At 40.0% G+C, this 23447-nt stretch overlaps 1 protein-coding gene and 1 pseudogene across 12 annotated transcripts in view; both read right to left on the bottom strand.

The window, feature by feature from the left end:
* NT5C2 (5'-nucleotidase, cytosolic II) overlaps positions 1–23447 on the bottom strand; it is a 105429-nt gene that overhangs the window by 35724 nt on the left and 46258 nt on the right. For 11 of the 12 annotated variants that reach the window (XM_055250530.2, XM_055250503.2, XM_055250538.2 and 8 more), the window contains one exon: positions 14475–14548. The exons of the other annotated variant lie outside the window; for it this stretch is intronic. In XM_055250530.2, the coding sequence (XP_055106505.1) occupies positions 14475–14548 (74 nt within the window). The remainder of the gene's footprint in view (positions 1–14474; positions 14549–23447) is intronic. 12 annotated transcript variants of the gene reach the window in all.
* On the bottom strand, positions 3183–14462 carry LOC129466811 (small ribosomal subunit protein uS8-like; annotated as a pseudogene).

Below are 23447 nucleotides of genomic sequence, written 5' to 3'. Positions count from 1 at the left end.
AGGCTAATGATATGGCCTAGAAATATTCAAAATTTTCTGATATGGCAGAAAAATTCAAAAGAGAGGGACCTAAAATATATTTCCAATCCCCCTAAGATTTTTTAATTGAGAAAAAAATGCACTATTTAATTTTAGAATTCTCGGCCGGGCAGGATGGCTCAAGCCTGTAATCCCAGCACTTTGAGAGGCTGAGGGAGGGCAGATCACCTGAGGTCAGTAGTTCAAGACCAGCCTGGCCAACCCCATCTCTACTAAAAATACAAAAATTAGCCGGGCGTGGTGGCGGACGCCCGTAATCCCAGCTACTTGGGAGACTGAGGCGCCAGAATCGCTTGAATCCAGGAGGAGGGGGTTGTAATGAGTCGAGATCACCCCATTGCGCTCCCGCCTAGGTGACAGGGCAAGACTCTGTCTCAAAATAATAATAATTCTAACAACATTTCTAATACAGTACTTATATAGTAATCCTGAGGTTAATGAAGCTTTAAGATTATTTCTAAAAATTAAGCAAAAGAAAAACTGTGTTTTAACATAGTTTCTATCTGTATTCTAAAGATGAAGATTACAATTCAACTGCAAAAGAAAGATGCAGTTTTGCCCCAGGCAGGGTTTTCATTTGGGGGGAAAAAATTAAGGATGATCTTTTTTGTTTATGGGTTTTTGTCTCTTACTGATATCTCATCTAGAGTTACTGGATAATTTCTGTTCTGAAAGCTGGGAGCAGCATGAGAAATGGAAACTGACCTGAGTTTAAATTCCAGCTATGAGTTTTAACAAATCAGTTGCTAGTTATTGACAGGATTTAGGACATCTGAACCCAAAATGTGGTACCTTGGCATTTGAGAAAACAGCAGAAGCAGGAAGGTCACTCTCACCTCCCCACTTCTTCCCTGAAGGAAGTCATAAAATCTAGGAAGAATTTTTCTCACCTTCCCCTAAAGCAGGTCATACTACTCTCATTTGAGCGGTGTCCTCCTTATACCAGGAGGAAAGGAACATCCTTACCTCTGAAGACCCAGGGACGCAGCAAAGAATCTGAATGAACACAGCTTACTAAGTTCCTCCCAGTTTATCACCATTAGATCATACCCCCTTTTGTCCAACCATACTTCTCTACAACTATCCACTTCTTTATCAATCCTGTCATAGAAAATACACAGGTTTACTCATTTCTCCAGGTCTTCATTTCCTTATGAAGGCTCCTGTGTCCCATAAAACTTACATTAAATAAATCTGTATGCTTTTCTCTCACTAATCTGTCTTTTCTTATAGGGGCCGCAGCCAGGAACCTAAGATGGGAAGGAAAGATATTTCTTTCCCCTACACTACATATAAGTCATTTTATCTGTTGACTTAGTAGCCTTTTTTATTTTTTGACTTTTGTTTGAGACAGGGTCTCGCTCTATAGCCCAGGGTAGAGGCGCAATCACAACTCACCAAAACCTCAAACTCCTTGGCTAACACCATCCTCCTCCCTCTGCTTCCCAAGTAGCTGGGACTACAGGCATGCACTACCACACACTGCTAATCTTTTTTTTTTTTTTTTTCCCTAAGTTCCAGGGTACACGTGCAGGATGTACAGGTTTGTTACACAGGTAAACATGTGCTATGGTGGTTTGCTGTACCACACCCTGCTAATCTTTATTTTTTGTAGAGATGAGGTCTCACTATGTTGCACAGATGGATCTCGAACTCCTGGGCTCAAGGGCTCATAGCCTCCCAAAGCACTGGGATTACCCCTGTGAGCAATCATGCCTGGCCTTATTTTTGTACAATGTTGCTAGTAATCCCTACCTCAGCAGGCTGTGGTGAGGATTAAAAGGTACATTGTACATAAAGTACATTTTCTAGTACATGTTTAATAAATGTTCATTCTTATCTTCCTGAAAATTTCTCAGAGAAATGCGAAGGAGTGGACACTAGCCATGGTATCCACTGATTCTGAAATAACAGAAATAATGAGCTTATCGCTGGATTTACTGAAACGGCTCAGAATCTAAAGTGCTGGAGCTGGAAAAAAACTGGAATGTACCTCCTTCCGGATTTCCAAGCACAGGATTCACAAGAGAGCCAAGAAACTCAAGCCTTCATAATTGGGAGGAAAAAAAAAAAGTCATTATGATTTCCCAAATGAGCCAAGTTAGAAATACTATAGTTTCATAATCCTAAACCAAGAGTCACTCTATATTTGTGAAGGGCTTAAATAAATATTAACAACTCATCCCCCCACTTTCTACCAGTATGTTGCTCTAGGGGTTAAGACTTCTGGAAATTTAATAATTCTACATGTATAATTTTTATGTTAACTTCATGAAATTTACCACGTTTAGTCTTTCGTGCAACTGCAAACATTAACTATTTCTTTCTACCTTTCTTATTGTTTCAAAAAGGCAAGTAACTCTCCTTGCACCTATTAGAAGCATAATGACGCCTCTGTCATAAAGAAATTTTATTTTTTTAATTTAAAGAAGGACCTGTGTCCAAAATCTATTTCCTTCAGCACACTGGTAAACATGCTCATGGAAACATGCTGTTGCCAAAATACCCTGTCATTCAGCTGCTCAAAAAAGAGCTTTAACTTTCTATTAAGTTCATGATCATTTGCAATACTTAAATGCACAGAAAAGAGCACTGAGCATTCCACTGCCATCTACCAAGCATGCCAGGTTTTTCCATAATATATAGAAGTGTAAATAAGGTCAATATTGGTATTTTTCTCCTTATTCCTCAGATTTTTTTTCCCTTTCAGCTCAAGTTTCAGTATATTAATACCTTGGTATCACCAGTCAGACAAAGAGTGCACTAGTCCTGCACTAGTCATTTTATGTACACTATTGCAATTAAACCTTACATCAAAAGTTTATCCCTACCACACCGCCCCCCCCCCAACCTTTTAAAAAATTAAATGAAGAAACTGAGACATAAGTTAAGTAACAATGCTGGTGGTCAAGAGCTAGTACAAGGCAGAGCTGGGATCCAACCCAGGTCTACCACACCATGAGGTTTTTCTCCTCCAACCACATAAACTCTAGAGTAAGGATAAAAATAAGACTAGGTCTAAAGTTGGAATGTATGGGACTTATATTTAATATATAATATATAATTTAATAATAATTAAATTTAATGTAATTATATTTAACATAATTAATATATTTAATATAATTTAACAGAAAAAGGATTATTCTCCCGTTTTTAAAACAATAACTTTTTGTTTTCCATGAGGCATTTTATTTGTAAATATCTAGAAAAGGAATCCTAGGATTTTCCCTCCTGTGCATTTTCGTCTTGCTTCTTCATGGTCTATGATGTCAGCTGAGATCATTAATACAATGAAAGCAAACTGGCGGGATGGAAGCAGATTATTCTACCATTTTTCTAGATCTTTGAGTTGCACATCAAATCCGGGGCTCATCCCTCCACACCTGTTTAGCCTGCCTGTGAGGTTCACAACAATCTTCCCAGCTCTGTGATCATCAATGATTTCAAATTTGCCAATGTAACCATGCTTCATCGTCACAGTTAAAAAAAAAAAAAAGACAATGACTTTGGAGCACAGCCTACTAAGAACCTGGCGTTTGCCTCTCTTTTCGACATTGTTGATGCTCTTGAGGGCATCAGCCAAGTCGTTCATGTGCACCATTGTGGCAGCATGGAAAGATGACAGAAAGAAAAAAAAAATCACTTCTTACACTCAGATTACTCTCACTTAACAGCTGCTGGCTAGCATTTTCCTTCTTGAAGAAACCACATTTTGCAGATTAGCAGTCTGTCAGATGCTGATCTGTAACCATAAGGAGGTAATGTTAAGGACTTTATGTCACTCATTTACTCGGAAAAGAATTTCTCATTTGAAGCCTCAGAACTAGATTTCTGGATTTAATATTATAAAACTAAGTAACAATACTAATGGAAATCCTAGTCTGTTTATGCCTATTTGCCATTTGAAAAAAAAGCAGCACTGAACAGCCTGAAAAATACCAATTCTGTTTTCTATTTTCACTCTATTGTCCGCTGTTGGTAACAACAAATTCAGCAATATAACACTGTTAGCAGTTGTCTATGCAAATAAAACCAAAGAAAATTCAGAAATAGTATAGATCAGTCCCTTCATTTTGTGGAGAGGGCATAGTTTGATTAAAAACAACTTTCTTGCTCTCTCCCAAGTCCAAAGACCTAATCTTAGATTGGCTTTCAAGATCTTTTTAAGCTTGTTTTGTCCTGGGGTTAGCCTGACTCATCTGTGTGGGTCACTTAACCATAAAAAGGCTAAAAAGACTGTGTGCTCAGATAAGGACCACAAATGAAAAATCTGGGGTGTAGAAAGTATATACGAGGGCAACTTAATAAAACAGGAAACTAGAGCATCCGACAGGTCTAATTAAGGGAGAAAGAGGCCTCGAAAAAAAGGGAAAAGAAAAACACATACCTGTAGAGGAAGTCAAAATGCAAAGGGCCAAATCCTGACACATATCATGTGCAAAGAATGCCGCTAAAGTAATCTGGGGTGAAACAGGAATTGTAAATAGGCTTGGCAGGTACTCTTTATATAAAACATAGTTGGCCAGATGCAGTGGCTCACGTCTGTAATCCCAGCACTTTGGGAGGCCAAGGTGGGCAGATCACAAGGTCAGGAGTTCGAGACCAGCCTGGTCAATATGGTGAAACCCTATCTCTACAAAAAATACAAAAATTAACAGGGCGTGGTGGTGCATGCCTGTAGTCTCAGCTACTCAGGAGGCTGAGGCAGAAGAATCGCTTGAACCTGGAAGGCGGAGGTTGCAGTGAGCCGAGATCATGCCACTGCACTGCAGCCTGGGCGACAGAGCGAGACTCTGTCTAAAAAACTAAAAAACAAACAACCAAAAATCATAGTCCACTCTTGGCCAGTGGTAAAGCTAATACATATGGTTCAGTACTATCTAGATTCTAAACATGACTTTCATATATAAACTCATCTGTACTCAATAGACAAACTACAGCTGTCTTGAATAATGCGGGTTTGAACTGCGCAGGTCCACTTATATGCAGATTTTTTATTTTTATTTTTTTGGAGACAAGGTCTTGATGTATCACCCAGGAGGGAGTGTAGTGGCATGACCACAGCTCACTGAAACCTCAAACTCCTGGGCTCAAGTGATCCTCCCACCTCAGTCTTCCGAGTAGCTGGAACTACACATACCATCATGTCTGGCTAATTTCTGAGAAGTTTTTGTAGAGACAGGGTCTCATTAGGTTCCCCAGGCTGGTCTCAAACTCCTGGCTTCAAGCAATCCACCTGCCTCGGCTGGTGGGGAGAGTTAAGGGTTTTCAATTGCATGGGAGTCAGTGCCTTTAACTGCTGTATTATTCAAGGGTCAACTGTAGTTAAAGCGTAATTAATGTACATAATCTCATTAGAGAAATAAAGTGCTAATCTATAATAATACAGACATAAGGAGCTAAATACAAATACTGGCATTCTATGGGTGGTAGATTCAGGATTAATACTGATTTAGGTTCAAGACAACCAGGCAAAATTACTTTTGTCAATGAACAAGATTTTTGCATATTTTGTTTCTGTTCTATATACAAATGTTAGTCTTACATAGAAATCTTGCAAATAAACCAATACACAGCTGGCTTCAATTATGGGGATAACTGGTGATAAAGGAATCTTTGAAAAATATTTGTGGTATTAGGCTGGCATTTAGATGAGATGAAGATAATGAAGCTCCCATCAGAATGGATTATGTTACTGAGCACTATGTGACACACTTCATTGGGGAAATAAATGATTACCAAATGATTACCAAACTGTAAGCAAAATAAGAAACATTTTAATACAAGAAAGGCCATCAATTTCTCTTTTAACAAACTACTCTCAACAAACTCCCAACAACCAACTCTCCCATAGCCCCCAGTAACACCTTTAGCAAAGTCTATATCGTTAACTTTTGAAAAATTACAAGTTTACAAGTTTAGAATTATTATATACTCAGCTTAACATTCCTACAGTCCACATATATATTTTAGCTTGTTACCCTTTTCCTCATTCATTAGTGACATCAAAGTTTTAAATAATTATTTACCACTAATTCTATCAACTCCAGCATTTAACATAAAAAACAGGATTCTCAAAACATCATTATTCAAAGTAAATTTTCTTATCTATTAATAGGAACCATTAGAAAGCTGAAAAATCAAAATAAAATCCCTCTCCCCAAAGGTCTTCTGTGGCCATCTTCAGGAAGACCAAAAACAGTTTCCTTATGAAAATATCTCAATTTGCCAAGATTAAATCCCAACCCCCATCCTCTCCAAAAAGAAGTCATATGTATTTCCCACATTTGAAAACAAGAAAAAAGAACTTTGAGGAAACCCTATGTAGCTGTTTCCTCAGAATAAATTTAGGCAAATTTACAGTGTGATAAGGATCATGAGCCAATAACCACCTCTCAATGAACACACCATTCCAAAACATGACTTTTGAGATGTTATGTCTGACATGTGATGTCCTATGCAGACACTTCAGAAGCACCAATCCTAGGATCACTGTATTCTAAGAATTTCACTACATTCTAACTCTGAAAACTAGTAATCTATCTATGCTGTAAGGTAATTATATATCACTCAAAATACTGTTTGCCAGAATAGCCAATTCATAGATTATGCTAGACAGATAGTTTTATAGTTCATTCTATGGTCTCAATATTTGTGTCCTTTAAAGTTCATATGCTGAAATCTAATCATCAATGTGATGGTGTCAGGAAGTGAGACTTCTGGGAAGTGACTGGTGCCCTCTTTTATAAAGGCGGAGCACTTGTGAATGGGATTAGTGTCCTTATAAAAGAAGCCTAAGAGAGACCCCTTACTACTTCTACCATGTAAGGACACAGCTAGAAGGTGCTTTCTATGAACCACAAAGCAGACAAACCCACATTGTGGAACATTCTACAAAATACCTAGCCAGTACTCTTTAAAAGTCTCAAAGCAAGGCCAGGTGCAGTGGCTCACACCTGTAGTCTCAGCACTTTGGGAGGTCAAGGCAGGTGGATCGCTTGAGCCCGGAAGTTCCAGACCAGTCTGAGTGACATGGTGAAACCCTGTCACTACTAAACAATAAAGTTATCTGGGCATGGTGGCTTGTACCTGTATCTCCAGCTACTTGGGAGGCTGAAATGGGAGGATCACCTAAGCCTGGGAGGTTAAGGCTGCAGTGAACCATGATTGCACCACTGCACTCCAGCCTGGGCAACAGAGTGAGACACTGTCTCAAAAGAGAGAAAAAAAATTATTTTTTAAAAAAGTGTTGGCCGGGTATGATGGCTCACGCCTGTAATCCCAGCACTTTGGGAGGCTGAGGCGGGTGGATCATCTGAAGTCAGGAGTTCGAGACCAGCCTGACCAACATGGTGAAACCCTATCTTTACTAAATACAAGAAATTAGCTGGGTGTGGTGATACATGCCTGTAACCCCAGCTACTTGGGAGGCCGAGGCAGGAGAATTGCTTGAACCTGGGAGGCCTCCAGAGGTTGCAGTGAGCCAAGACTGTGCTATTGCACTCCAGCCTGGGCAACAAGAGCAAAACTTCATCTCAAAAAAAAAAAAAAAAAAAAGTGTCAAAGCAATGAAAGAGAAGACTTAGGAACAATCACAGATTAGAAGAGACTAACAAGATAAGACAACTAAATGCGATATGCGATTCGGGACTGGATCCTAGAATAAAAAGATGACATTAGTGGAAAAACTGATAAAAAAACAAAGTCCGTAGTTCAACTAATAATACTGTACTAGTGTTAATTTCTCAGTTTTTATAATTGTACTATGGTCAAGCAAGATGTTACCATAGGAGAGAGGAAAGGAGAACTCTCTAAATTTATTTTTGTAGCTCTTCTGTAGGTCTAATTTTTTTTTTTTTTTTTTTTTTGAGACGGAGTCTCACTCTGTCACCCAAGCTGGAGTGCAGTGGCGCGACCTCAGCTCACTGTAAGCTCTGCATCCCAGGTTCATGCCATTCTCCTGCCTCAGCCTCCTGAGTAGCTGGGACTCGGTACAGGCGCCTGCCACCATGCCTGGCTAATTTTTTGTATTTTTTTAGTAGAGACGGGGTTTCACTGTGTTAGCCAGGATGGTCTCGATCTCCTGACCTTGTGATCTGCCTGCCTCGGCCTCCCAAAGTGCTGGGATTATAGGCGTGAGCCACCGTGCCTGGCCGCACTCTAACGTAATTTTAAAATAAAAAAAAAAAAATTATGTCAAGAGTTAAAAAAAGAATGAACTACTTAGTGGTAGACACAACAATGTGAATGAATCATGAAAACATGCTGAGCAAAATATGGCAGACAAAAAGGAGTACATACTATATGATATGCCCTGGCTATGTCCCTGCCCAAATGTCATCTTGAATTTCCACGTGTTATGGGAGGGACCCAGTGGGAAGTAATTGAATCACAGGGGCGTGCCTTTCCTCTGCTGTTCTTGTGATAGTGAATAACTCTCACAAGATCTGATGGTTTTAAAAAGGGGAATTTCCCTGCACAAGCTCTCTTCTCTTGTCTGCTGCCATATGAGACATGCCTTTCGCCTTTCACCTTCCACCATGGTTGTGGGGCCACTCCAGCCACGTGGAACTGTTAAGTCCATTAAACTTCTTTTTTTTGAAATGGAGTTTTGCTCTTTTTGCCCAGGCCAGAGTGCAATGGCATGATGTCAGCTCACTGCAACCTCCACCTCCCAGGTTCAAGTGATTCTCCTGCCTCCCAAGTAGCTGGGATTACAGGCATGCACCACCGCACCCAGCTAATTTTGTATTTTTAATAGAGACAGGGTTTCACCATGTTGGCCAGGCAGGTCTCGAAATCCTGACCTCAGGTGATCCACCCACTTCAGCCTCTCAGAGTGCTGGGATTACAGGTGTGAGCCACCACACCTGGCCTAAACCTCTTTCTTTTGTAAACTGCCCAGTCTCAGGTATGTCTTTATTAGCATCATGAAAACAAACTAATACAGTAAATTGGTACCAGTAGAGTGGAGCATTGCTGAAAAGATATCCAAAAATGTGGAAGCAACTTTGGAACTAGGTAACAGACAAATGTTAGAACAGTTTGGAGGGCTCAGAAGAAGATAGAAAAATGTGGGAAAGTTTAGAACTTCCTAGAGACTTGTTGAATGGCTTTGACAAAAATGTTGATAGTGACATGGGCAACAAATTCCAGGCTGAGGTGGTCTCAGATGGAAATGAGGAACTTGTTGGGAGCGGGAGCAAAGGTGATTCTTTATACATTTTAGCAAAGAGACTGGTGGCATTTTGCCCCTGCCCTAGAGATTTGTGGAACTTTGATTTAGGGTTCTACAAAGAGAGAGATGATTTAGGGTATCTGATGGAAGAAATTTCTAAGCAGCAAAGCATTCAAGAGGTGACTTGGGTGCTGTTAAAGTCATTCAGTTTTATAAGGGAAGCAGAGCATAAAAGTTCCGAAAATTTGCAGCCTCACAATGCAATAGAAAAGAAAACTCATTTCTGAGAAGAAATTCAAGCCCTGTACAGAAATTTGCATAAGTAACAAAGATTCTAATGTTAATCACCGAGACAATGGGGAAAATGTCTCCAGGGCATGTCAGAAGTCTTCATGGTAGCCCCTTCCATCATAGGCCAGGAGGCCTCAGAGGAAAAAGTGGTTTCATGGACCAGGCCCAGACTCCCCATGCTGTGTGCAGCCTAGTGACTTGGTGCCCTGAGTCCCAGCCACTCTTGCCATGGCTGAAAGGGGCCAATGTAGAGCTCGGGCCGTGGCTTCGGAGGGTGCAAGCCTCAAGCCTTGGCACCTTCCATGTGGTATTGAGCCTGCAAGTGCATAGAAGTCAAAAATTGGGGTTTAGGAACCTCCACCTATATTTCAGAGGATGTATGGAAATGCCTGGATATCCAGGCAGAAGTTTGCTGCCAGGATGGGGCTCTCAAGGAAAACCTCTGCTAGGGCAGTGCAGAAGAGAAATGTGGGGTCAGAGCCCCCACACAGAGTCCCGACTAGGGCACTGCCTAGTGGAGCTGTGAGAAGAGGATCACCGTCCTCCAGACCCCAGAATAATAGATCCACTGAGAGCTTGCACCGTGCACCTGGAAAAGCCACAGACACCCAACACCAGCCCGTGAAAGCAGCTGGGAGGGAAGCTGTACCCCACAAAGCCACAGAAGTGGAGCTGCCCAAAACCATGGGAATCCACCTCTTACATCGGCGAGACATGGATGTGAGACACGGGGTCAAAATATATCATTTTGGAGCTTTAAGATTTGACTGCCCCACTGGATTTCAAACTTGCATGGGGCCTGTAGCCCCTTTGTTTTGGCCAATTTCTCCCATTTGAAATGGCTGTATTTACTCAATGCCTGTATCCCCATTGTATATAGGAAGTAACTAAATTGCTTTTGATTTTATAGGTTCATAGGCAGAAGGGACTTGCCTTGTTTCAGATGAGATATTGGACTATGAACTTTTCAGTTAATGCTGAAATGAGTTAAGACTTTGGGGGACTGTTGGGAAGGCATGACTGGTTTTGAAATGTGAAGACAAGAGATTTAGAAGGGCCAGGGGCAGAATGATATGGTTTGGCTGTGTCCCCACCCAAATCTCATCTTCAATTCCCACATGGTGTGGGAGGGACCTAGTGGGAGGTAACTGAATCATGGGAGTAGGCCTTTCCCTTGCTGTTCCTGTGATAGTGAATAAGTCTCATGAGATCTGATGGTTTTAAAAAGGGGAATTTCCCTGCACAATCTCTCTTCTCCTGTCTGCTGCCATGTGAGACATGCCTTTCACCTTCTGCCATGATGGTGGGGCTTCCCCAGCCAGGTGGAACTATAAGTCCATTAAACCTCTTTCTGGTCGGGCTTGGTGGTTCACGCTTGTAATCCCAGCACTTTGGGAGGCCGAGGCAGGTGGATCACCTGAGGTCAGGAGTTCGAGATCAGCCTGGCCAACATAATGAAACCCCCACCGCCCCCCCCCCACCGTCTCTACTAAAAATACAAAAATTAGCCAGGCATAGTGGCAGGCACCTGTAATCCCAGCTACTCAGGAGGCTGAGGCAGGAGAATCGCTTGAACCCAGGAGGCGGAGGTTGCAGTGAGCCAGGACTGCACCAATGCACTCCAGCCTGGGAGACAGGGCGAGACTCTATCTCACAAAAAAAAAAAAAAAACCTCTTTCTTTTGTAAATTGCCCAATCTCAGGTATGTCTATCAGCAGTGGGAAAACAGACTAATGCACCATATGTTTCTATTTATATGAAAATCTCGATAAACTGTCATTATCCAAAATGATCATTTTAACATTATATGCCTATACATACATGCATGCTTAGGTTTGAATCTTGGTTCAGGTACATCATAACTAAATGTCCTTGGACAAAGTGCTTAATGTCTCAGAGTCATATGTAAAATGGAGATGATAGTAGTAACTGCTTCACAGGGTTTCTGTAAATATTAAATAACAGATGTGAATGACAGAATCCATGTGTTAAATGAGATAATCTACGTAAAGCACTTGGAACAGGTCCTGGCATATAATAAGTACTTAATAAATGTTACCACTTAGTGTTAAATATACACAAAGTATGTTTGTGTGTAGACTAGGAGAAAGCATTAAAATATGAAGTGGCATTGCAAAAAAACAAAAAAAAACAAAAAGAAGAAATCATAAGGTGCATTAATGTTTAGAGACAGATTCAGTTAATTTTTTTTGAGACACGGTCTCACTCTGTTGCCCAGGCTGGAGTGCAGTGGCACCATCTCAGCTCACTGCAACCTCTGCCTCCCCAGTTCAAGCAATTCTCCCACCTCAGCCTCCTGACCAGCTGAGACTATAGGCACGTACCACCACACCCAGCTAATTTTTGTATTTTTTGGTAGAGATAGGGTTTCACCATGCTGGGCAGGCTGGTCTCGAACTCCTGTCAAGTAATCCACCCGCCTCAGTCTCCCAAAGTGCTGGGATTACAGGCATGAGCCACCGCGCCAGGCCGATTAAGTGACCTTTTCAATATACAAGATAGTTTATTTTTTCATTATTCTGTGGGAATATATAATCATCTCAGTTTTCAGTAACAAAATGTGCCAGGCATATTACAGATTCTCAATAAATACTTACTAAATTGAACTATTTCAATGTAATGAGATTGTCTTAATAACCAACGGAAAAATGTTTGTCACTTTTTGACACCATTAACTTCTATTTCTGCTTTAGATAATCTCTTTCAGCTGCCAAATTAACTTACCATTCCTTTCCCTAGAGAGCTAGAATTCTTGAAAGAAGAGACTATAGGATTTTCTTCCCATTTGAACAGCAAGATCTACATTGGGAAAGTATACTGCTTTCCCCTGCTTTCTGACAAGTGCTCCTAAAAGTGTCTGTGACCAATCAGAAAAACATTAAATGCTGCAAAAATAAGCTTAAGGCAATAGAAAAACAAATAAATGACAAAGAGTATGGAGGGAAGAGAAAAATTCAAATCAGGAACTGCATATATTTTTAATGTATTACTTGTCTGGTAAAAAAATCATGGCCGTATGTATGTAGCAAGTACTCCCATAATTTCATTTTTGAACATGTATTATTCATTTACATTTGTAGCCTAAATTGAACATCAAACTGTGATTTGTCTAATTTGAGATGGACAAATTAATACTGTTACATTAATAGTTCCTGAGAAGTGTCTTTATACATTTTAAGGTTTTTGTGTAAAGACAAAATTTTTTAAGAGACAATTTCTGAAAGATTCTGTGTGTCACAGTTTCACATACACGTGCAAGCACATATGCTCAACTTGATCCCTCATCCCCACTACTTCTTAAATTAAATGCATTTTCATGAGATTGAAAATATTTTACTAAATTCTGGAAAGATGTTATAACTATTGATTAGTACAGTGACTCTTTCAAATACATCTTAGAGAAGGAAGGGAAAAACAGCACAGTGCTGGTGTTTAAAGGCTACAGGATAATGAATAAAGCTAATGGCTCTAGTTTTTTGTTTGGGTGGTTGGTTAGTTGGTTTCAGAAGCTACATAATTTATTTAATAAAAAAGGATATGGAAACTTAAACACAAAGTTTACACAAATAGGAGACCATGAGATGGTACCCAATGCCCCACCTCATAAGGACAAAACATGCTGATGAAAACATCTACACAGACTAAGGATTCTACAAGTTAAAAAAGTTCATCTTTTCCATATTTGTCATGGAGTTTCAATGACTTCTTGCCCATCCTCCATCTAATTGCAGCTGACCATTGGGAAGACTGGCTAAATTCCTGCATATACCCTAGGTACAGAAAAGCAACCCTAGTACATCTCTGAGTTTTTTGGGGTTTGTTTGTTTTTTGTTAAGTTCTGGGATACATATGCAGAATGTGCAGGTTACATAGGTATACATGTACCATGATGGTTTGCTGCACCTATAAACCCGTCATCTAGGTTTTAAGCCCTGCATGCATTAGGTATTTGTCCTAATGCTCTCCCTCCCTTTGCCTCCCACCCCCCAACAAGCCTCAGTGTGTGATGTTCCCCTCCCTGTGTTCATGTGTTCTCAATGTTCAACTCCCACTTATGAGTGAGAACATGCAGTGCTTGGGTTTTGGTTCCTGTGTTAGTCTGCTGAGAATGATGGCTTCCAGCTTCATCCATGTCCCTGCAAAGGACACAAACTCATTCTTTTTTGTGGCTGCAGCTCTAGTTTTTAAAAAGCCTTATCCATACTATGTGTGCAATCATTTCAATGGAAAATGAACACATTTCCCATCTGTGTTAAGAATAACACATTGTCCGGGTGCAGTGGCTCACACCTGTAATCCCAGCACTTTGGAAGGCCAAGTGGTGAGATCATCTGAGGTCAGGAGTTCGAGATCAGCCTGGCCAACATGGTGAAACCCCATCTCTACTAAAAATACAAAAATTAGCCTGGTATGGTGGCGCATGCCTGTAATCCCAGCTACTTGGGAAGCTGAGGCAGGAGAATCACTTGAACCCAGGAGGTGGAAATTGCAGTGAGCCAAGATCGTGCCATTGCACTCCAGCCTGGAGGACAAGAGCGAAACTCCATCTCAAAAAAAAAAAAAAAATTAAAATTTTTAACTGATACAAGTTTATCTGTGGCAGAGTAAGAGATACAAAATCTCATACCTAAAGAATGGCTAAAAGTCAAAAATGCCCAAATATATGTATCAATGTATGATTTTACCATATTATTTCTTACCAGGGTCTCTAAAATAGTAAAATTTAGTACTTTTTCTATCTATGTGTACAAACTCATGAGCCAAATCTCAAGGATATCTGACAATTTCAATATTCACAAATCTTACTGGAAGCAACCTGATAATAAAAGCTTCTGGCAGCCAAATACATGATTAAGTCAGCAAATGTCAATTGAGTTGCCTACTGTGAACCCACTGTGTTATACCCAAAGCAGCAGTTCTTAAGCAATCAGAAATTGCTACTCACCAGCAAGGGTATAATCCATATCAAAACCAAAACACTTTATCTTTTCCATCGCTAAACTTCGGTTCACAAACACCCTATAGAAAATAATAAAAAATAATATCTCAACACTGGAAAATAAATTCTCAAGTTTAATAAAGTTATTTGGCTATTTTTCTAGGTTTTCTCATTTATTTTTCCGACTGATTTTTTAAACTTTTAAAATTATATATTAAGATGTATACCATGACATGCTGTTTGATATACTTGTCTTGATACACATATACACAGTGAAATGATTAATACAGTCAAACAAATTAACATACCCATTATCCCATATAGTTACCTTGTTTTCTTTCTTCTTTTTTTTTTTTGTAGTACAAGTACTTAAAATCTATTGTCTTGGCAAATTAACAGTACATAATGCAATATTATTAAATATAGCCCTCATGCCGTACATTAGATCTCTTAGACTTATTCATCCAACATAACTGCAACTTTGTACCCTTTGATCTACATCTTTCCATCCTTCCCCAACACTTTTGTTTTTGTTTTTTGAGGCAGAGTCACTCTGTTACCGAGGCTGGAGTGCAGTGGTACAATCATGACTCACTGAAGCCTCAGCCTCCTAGGCTCAGGAGATCCTCCTTACCTCAGCCTCCCGAGTAGCAGGACTACAGGCACATGTCACCAAGCCCGGATAATTTTTTCTTTTTTGTAGAGACAGGCTCACCTATGTTGCTCTGTCTCGTCTTGAACTCCTGGGCTCAAGCAATCCTCCCACCTCGGCCTCTCAAAGTCCTGGGATTACAGGCATGATCCACCGCGCCTGACCTCCAATCACTGTTTTGCTCTTTGTTTCTATGGTTTTCTTTTTTGATTGTTTTTTAGATTCCACATGCGAAATCATGCAGTATTCTTTGATGTGTCTGGCTGATTTCACTTCGCATAATGTCTTCTAGGTTCATCTATGGTGTTGCAAAAGGTAGAATCTCCTTTTTTAAGGCTGAATATTCCATTGTGTGTATATATACCACAATTTCTTTATCCATTCATTCAGCCCATCAACAGATTTTTTTTTTTTTTTTTTTCCATCTCCTGGCTATTCTAAATAATGTTGCAATGAACGTGGGAGTGCAGATATCTTCACAAAGTGGTGATTTTACTTCCTTTGGGTATATAGCTAGAACTGCTGGGTCATATGGCAGCTGTATTTTCAATTTCTTTAGGAAGCTCTACAGCATTTTCCACGGTGGCTGCATCAATTTACACTGCCACCAACAGTGTACAAGTGTTCCCTTTTCATGCATCCTTGCCAACATTTATTTCTTATCTTTTTGATAAAAGGCATTCTAATAGGTATGAGATGATATCTCATCATGGTTTTGATTTGCACTTCCCTCTGATGATTAATGATGTTAAGCACCTTTTCAAATACCTGTTAGCCATTTGCATGTCTGCTTTGGAGAAATGTCTATGCAGGTCCTTTGCCCATTTTTGGGTTATTTCTTTTTTCACTATTGTTGGAGGTCCTCATATATTTTAGATATTAATCCCTTATCAGATATATGGTTCGCAAACAGTTTCTCCCAATCCATAGGCTGCCTTTTTATTTTGTTGTTTCTCCTTTGCTGTGCAGAAACTTTTTAGTTTGAGGTAGTCCCACTTGTTTTTGCTTTTGCTGCCTGTGCTTTTGGTGTCCTATCCAAAAAAATCACTGCCAAGACCAATGTCAAGAAGCTTTTCCTTTGTTTTTTTTTTAGATCTTCTCATTTAAATACCAATATTAAAATCCATAATAAAAATTATTCAAGGTTGGGAGCAGTGGCTCACACCTGTAATCCCAGCATTTTGAGAGGCCGAGGCAGGCAGATGGCATTAGCTCAAGAGTTCCAGACCAGCCTAGGTAACATGATGAGAACCCAACTCTACAAAAAATACAAAAATCAGCTGGGGATGGTGGTGTGCACCTGTGGTTCCAGCTACTTGGGAGGCTGAGGTAGGAAGATTGCTTGAGTCTACGAGATCAAGGCTGTAGTGAGACAAGATCACACCACTGCACTCCAGCCTGGGCAGGAGAGTGAGACCCTGTTCCCAAAAAACATAACAAATAAATTAAAAATGGAAAAATATACAGTAAATGAAATCAGATATTATACAAAAATATACAGATTTGTGTATTGTGTCCTGGCATTAAAAATGCCATGTATTCAAGATTTCAGGGAAGAGGCTCTCCTTTCCAAAGTCTGACCCCATAAAATAAGATTACTTTTGGGATTTATAACTCATTCACTTATTAATTTATAATTCATTTAATAAACAAGTCATTTAAAGCCCACTGAAGATATACAGATTAACTAAATAAATAGCTACTATTATACCCAGATACTGTGATTGAACAAAAGACTGTACCAGCCCTCATGAAACTTATATTGTAATTTACTCTCTTTATCCTTGAGGAACTCAGCCTACTAGGAAGGAGACTTTTAAATAATTTCAGCAATTCAGTAAGTACTATAAAATAACATGGAGGAGAGAGTACCAGTTGTTTAGAGAGGTCAGGAAGAAATGTTTGAACTGAATCTTAATCAATCAGTAGTTTTCCATTAGGAAAATGCAAGAAAGGCAATGCAGGCAAAATAGCCAAGCAAAGAAAAGGTTTACAGTAAACTACAAAGCATTTATTGTGGCTAGAGATGAGAAGCTTTCTTTGGTTTCGCTTCTGTTTGTTTTCACAGAAAGAGGTTTTCCAGGGGGCAAGGATGGGGGAAGGAGCAATAAAAGCTATGAAAGGTTAGTAGCGGTCAAAATCATGAAGATTTTGTAAGCCACATTAGGGAATTTGGACTTTATCCCGCATTTAAGACCAAAATATCAGAGTTTAAGGGAACGAAATAATCAGAAAGATCACTATGAAGACATAGGAAAAACTGAACATATAATAGTATGGTAGATGATCAGCATGATGGTCTTTCAGGGTAAGTTTTAATCATCTTTAAAAATAAAGGCCAGGTGTAGTGGCTCACGCCTGTAATCCCAGTACTTTACAAGGCAGGCAGACGGCTTGAGTACAGGAGTTCGAGACCAGCCTAGGCAACATGGCAAAACCCCGTCTCCACAAAAAATACAAAAAAAAGCTGGGTGTGGTGGCACATGCCTGTAGTCCCAGTTACTCAGGAGGCTGAAGTGGGATCTCCTGAGCCTGAGAGGCAGAAGTTGCAATGAGCTAAGATTGTACCACTGCACTCCAGCATGGGTGACAGAGTGAGACTCTGTCTCAAAAAGAAAAAAAAGAAAGAAGAAAAGAAAGGAAGGGCCAGGCGCGGTGGCTCACGTCTGTAATTCCAACACTTTGGGGGGCTGAGGCAGGTGTATCACGAGGTCAGGAGTTCAAGACCAGCCTGGCCAACATGGTGAAACTCTGTCTCTACTAAAAATACAAAAATTAGCTGAGCATGGTGGCGTGTTCCTGTAATCCCAGCTACTCAGGAGGCTGAGGTAGGAGAATTGCTTGAGCCTGGACCCGGGAGGCGGAGGTTGCCATGAGCCAAGATCACACCACTGCACTCCAGCCTGGGCTACAAAGCAAGACTCTGTCAAAAAAAAAAACAAAAAAAAAGAAAAGAGAAAAGAGGAAAGGGAAAGGAAGGGAAAAGAAAGAAAATAAGGTTATCCTTTCCACTTGATCCTCAGCTTGGTAGCCAAAGTTAAAACTGCATGGCTTCTCCTCTTATTACCAAATCTTTTCTTTGCCTTCATTTCATAAGTAACTGTAAGAAATTAGAATGATATAGATCAGTGGATCTCAAAACTGCAGTGTACATCAAAATCACAATCACCTGAGTAACTTGTTAAAAATAAAAAGGCAGCCGGGCGCGGTGGCTCACGCCTGTAATCCCAGCACTTTGGGAGGCCGAGGCGGGCGGATCACGAGGTCAGGAGATCGAGACCATCCTGGCTAACACGGTGAAACCCCGTCTCTACTAAAAAATACAAAAAAATTAGCCGGGCGAGGTGGCGGGCGCCTGTAGTCCCAGCTACGCGGGAGGCTGAGGCAGGAGAATGGCGTGAACCCCGGGGGACGGAGCCTGCAGTGAGCCGAGATCGCGCCACTGCACTCCAGCCTGGGTGAAAGAGCGAGACTCCTTCTCAAAAAAAATAAATAAATAAATAAAAATAAAAAATAAATAAAAAAATAATAAAAAAATAAAAATAAAAAAGCCTGGGCTGGGCTCCCCCATCAGTGATCTAGGTCAATGGTGTCCAAAGAAGAGTAACTGCATCAAGGGATGCAAAAAGCCTCCACTGGGATACAGAAAGAAAATATCAGATCTTCTATTGATATTTACCTCACCATTTAAAAATGCCTAATTTATATATTTATATATGTTTCTTATTTATTTTCAAGACAAAGTCTTACTCTGTTGCCCAGGCTGGAGTACAGTGGTGTGATAATGGCTCACTGCAGCCTCAGCCTCTCAGGCTCATGTTATCCTCCTACCTCAGCCTCAGCCTCCCAGGCTCATGTTATCCTCCTACCTCAGCCTCAATCTCCCAGGCTCATGTTATCCTCCTACCTCAGCCTCCCAGGCTCATGTTATCCTCCTACCTCAGCCTCCCAGGCTCATGTTATCCTCCTACCTCAGCCTCCCAGGCTCATGTTATCCTCCTACCTCAGCCTCAATCTCCCAGGCTCATGTTATCCTCCTACCTCAGCCTCCCAGGCTCATGTTATCCTCCTACCTCAGCCTCCCAGCCTCATGTTATCCTCCTACCTCAGCCTCAATCTCCCAGGCTCATGTTATCCTCCTACCTCAGCCTCCCAGGCTCATGTTATCCTCCTACCTCAGCCTCCCAGCCTCATGTTATCCTCCTACCTCAGCCTCCCAGGCTCATGTTATCCTCCTACCTCAGCCTCAGCTCCCAGGCTCATGTTATCCTCCTACCTCAGCCTCCCAGCCTCATGTTATCCTCCTACCTCAGCCTCCCAGGCTCATGTTATCCTCCTACCTCAGCCTCAGCTCCCAGGCTCATGTTATCCTCCTACCTCAGCCTCCCAGCCTCATGTTATCCTCCTACCTCAGCCTCCCAGGCTCATGTTATCCTCCTACCTCAGCTTCAGCCTCCCAGGCTCATGTTGTCCTCCTACCTCAGCCTCAACCTCCCAGGCTCATGTTATCCTCCTACCTCAGCCTCAACCTCCCAGGCTCATGTTATCCTCCTACCTCAGCCTTAGCCTCCCAAGTAGCTGGGACCACAGGTACACACCACCATGTCCGGCTATTTTTCTTTTCTTTTTTTTTTGTAGAGATGGCCTTGGAGACTTTTTAAAAAAGGAGTTTGAGACCAGCAGTGGTGCCTCACACCTATAATCCCAGCACTTTGAGAGGCCAAGGTGAGAGGACTGCTTGAGCCCAAGAGTCTGAGACCAGCCTGGGCAATATGGTGAGACCCTAGCTCAAAAAAAAAAAAAAAAAATTAGCCAGGCATAGTGGCACATGCCTATAGTCTCAGCTACTCAAGAGGCTGAGGCAGGAAGATCACTTGAGCCCAGGAGGTCAAGGCTGCAGTGAACTGAGATCATGCCACTGCACTCTAGCTTGGGCAACAGAGCAAGACCCTGTCTCAAACAAAGAAACAAAAAACACCCTCCAACCTCCAGCCCCCAAACATATCACCTTCTAATATTTCATCAAATAGCACCCTGCTATTACTGATAAAAGCATCTACTTTATTATATTTTCCCAGTTACATAAATCCTTTTGAAAGTATAACAGGGATAAAAGACAAAATAATGGTTGTAGCTCTAGAAACTAAATGTAACTACTGAAGGCTTTTCAAACAGATTCTTAATTCAGGCTAGAGAGCCAACTGGATCAAATCCTTGATCAAGCCCTAACAGCTGACATGCCTAAAATATTCTATGGGAATACAAGCAGGAATGGATTGGGGATGATTTTTTCCCTTGTGATACAATCCAGGAGAGAAGTATGTGGAACCACATAATTAAAGAAACAGCTTTTACTCTCATAGAAGAAAGATGCTAGCTGGCTTCAAGCACAGCTAACATTACAGGAAAAAAGAGATTTTGCTGCTAATGTCAATCAGTGCTTAAGACAAGAAACTGTCAACAGTCTCAGCCAAGTACCAGCTTCTTTCTTTGTTAGGAAAGAGATTAAGCTTGTACTCTCATGAAAATATATCAAATCATATACGTATATTTTTAAGGATTCAAAGATTATAATGTACCTTTATTATCTATGTAAACTCTAGGAATAACATATTTCAGGAACATGAAAATCTGGTTTTGCCAGAATAATCATTGCTACATATCCATCAAATTACACTTCTCATCTCTTTAACCTAGTCACATTAACTAATCAACACATTCACTGTCTACTACAAAGCAGATACCATTTTGTGACATATGTCATAGTCATAGAAGCTGTTCTTTAGGGAGCAGAAAGAGCTAGGACAGACTTTATAAGAGTCTAAAATTAGAAAATAAGATGTTTTCCTATGAAGTTCTACCAAATATCCTTTATCTTTCCATTTTCATTCAAAATAAGTGCTCTAACCACAAAAGCAATTCCTGAACTTAGAAACAATCACTCCTGTCTCCCCCCAATTCATTTCTATTATGATGTTTATAAAAATGAAAAGCCTCACATATATTCTCATCTTTCCTTTTCTTTCCCTAATCTAGGCTATAAAACATGAGGGGAGGGGCAATGTGGAATTAAATCTAATTTGTTGTATGAATAGCTGAAGTGCATAAACAAAGCTATAATGGCAAAATAGAACAGCTGTATTATAGAGAACTGCAATAAGCCAAATATAGTTATTTGGCTATATATTCCACAGTTTACAAATAAACAACCAAATGCTTAAAGTATGCACTGACTTCAGCACAGAGGCAGCCTTAAAGCATGAAATACCATGTCTCCAGGATACAGTCTTCAAGAGAAACTAATCTCTTAGTCTCAAACTAATGACTACTCTTCACTGAGGTTATAGCAAAACAAAGTGTTAGGTACTATATCAACTAAAAGGTACTATATCAATTACAAGGCTGGCCCACTGCACCATCATACATTTCAAAACAAAAAGATTTATCTGCTTGAGGAATCCAAAAATTTCTATTGGTCTCCGGGCCTTGACTGTACCTTTGCCAATGCCAGTTTACTGTGTCACATTTCTAAATTATTAACGAGTGGAACATACTCCACCCCTGTGTTCAAGAGCTTGAACATATCTGAGAAATTAACTTCCCGAAGCTTGTTTTTAAAAAAGCACAAACTTGCCGCCCTAGAAAGCATGACTAAACTAAGCATCCAATCTTAAAGCACAATTAACCAGCAATTCCAACATACTAAGTCTTTTGTAAGTTGCAGATTTGAGCATTAACATGAAAAACAATCTCTAGGTGACAGGAACACTATAAAACCAAGCACAGACTTCAACATAAAGACAAATGTAACAGCTTTTATTATCATATCCCACAGCAGTTAAGACATTAAACTTGAATAAACTCTATCCAAGTAAATATAAATATTAACCATAAGAAATAGAGCCATTTATAATGTGCTTTAGAAATAAGAATATTCTCACACTTAAGTAACATGAACATGCAATTTATTAAATTTGAAATTTTGTAAATAGCAATCTTAATGGCTTTGAGATTTAACTCGTAATTCAAAGCAGTATTACCTCATCTGTCACTGGTTGCCGTTTTGAAAAGTGTAAAACTATCTGAGTCAACTAGTTCTTGAAATCACATAACAAAATTCTTCGTAAGGTCCCTAGTATAGATTTTTTGTGACTTAACTTCAAGAAGTTTAGCCTGAATCAGGCCCCTCAAAAGCATGTATCTTCCGAGACGGTGCTGGAGAAAACACCTCTGTGTCTAATTTAACTTGTCATTGGATATCACTGTTGCTCCACACAAATCCATTTGGAATAGAATTTCTTTGGCAATGGTGAACTTTATCTGTAACTCCTCCCCTTGCCTAGGAGTCACAATTTCCTGGCCAAGTGCCCAATGACAGTTAGTGCAACAACAAATAAGACTAGGGATTCAAGTATAAAATCTTCTTGGGCATCTGTTTTCCTTATGGGCTTGCATAATTATACATTGAAAATTTGCTACAATCAAGAAAAGAAAAAGTTACAAGTGCTTCTTGAGAGGGCAAATTGAAATTATGAACTAAAAAGTATGTGTCTGTATATATGCATATTTTTACTTAATAGAAAATGCTATAATGTGGATTTTTTGTTGAAAACCCAATCTCCAAACTAGTTCCTATTTCTGCTATGGGCACTCCCATTTTCCCACTCAAGCTTAAAATCTAGTTACTATCTGTTGATTCTTTCCTCTTCTTCAAATCCACATCCAATCATCTAATGTGCCTTCATTTAAATTAACAAACGTCTCTGGAATCCAATCTTCCATTCAATTCACAGTGCTAACAACATGTCCAGGTCCTCATTAGTCCAGCAATCATCTCCCAATTGCTCTGCCCTCGCACTAATGCCAAATTAATTGCTTTGAAGTAGTGCTACTCAAAGCATGGTCCACAGGCCAGTGCTGGATTATGAACATTTGTTGCTAACCCATGACATGACACATACAGAAATTTTAAGTATTTAGAAATTTTTATAGTAATTTGACAGAGAAATTTTGTTTGTTGAATATAGTAATAAAAAACGTAGGCTTACATTTTGTGTCTTCATTTTTCTTGAAATTCATTTTTATTTTATAAACGTGTCCATTTGAAACAGATTGGAAAAAAGTTGTTTATAAACTGGTCCTCCCTCACAGATAGTTTGAGAAGCACTGTCCTAAGGCCCTGATCCAATCATATCACTCTCTTAAGAACTTTTAGTCATCGCTCACTACCTACCCAATTAATAAACTGCAAATTATTGGATCTTCAAGTTCAAAAACTTTCACCATTTTGTCAAAATCAGTTTGATCTTACATTGTGCCACATCATG

This window comes from Symphalangus syndactylus, chromosome 2 (assembly GCF_028878055.3).
Source record: "Symphalangus syndactylus isolate Jambi chromosome 2, NHGRI_mSymSyn1-v2.1_pri, whole genome shotgun sequence".
Classification (NCBI taxonomy): domain Eukaryota; kingdom Metazoa; phylum Chordata; class Mammalia; order Primates; family Hylobatidae; genus Symphalangus; species Symphalangus syndactylus.
The sequence above is the reverse complement of the archived record's forward strand: the minus strand, read 5'-3'. Positions and strand labels throughout refer to the sequence as shown.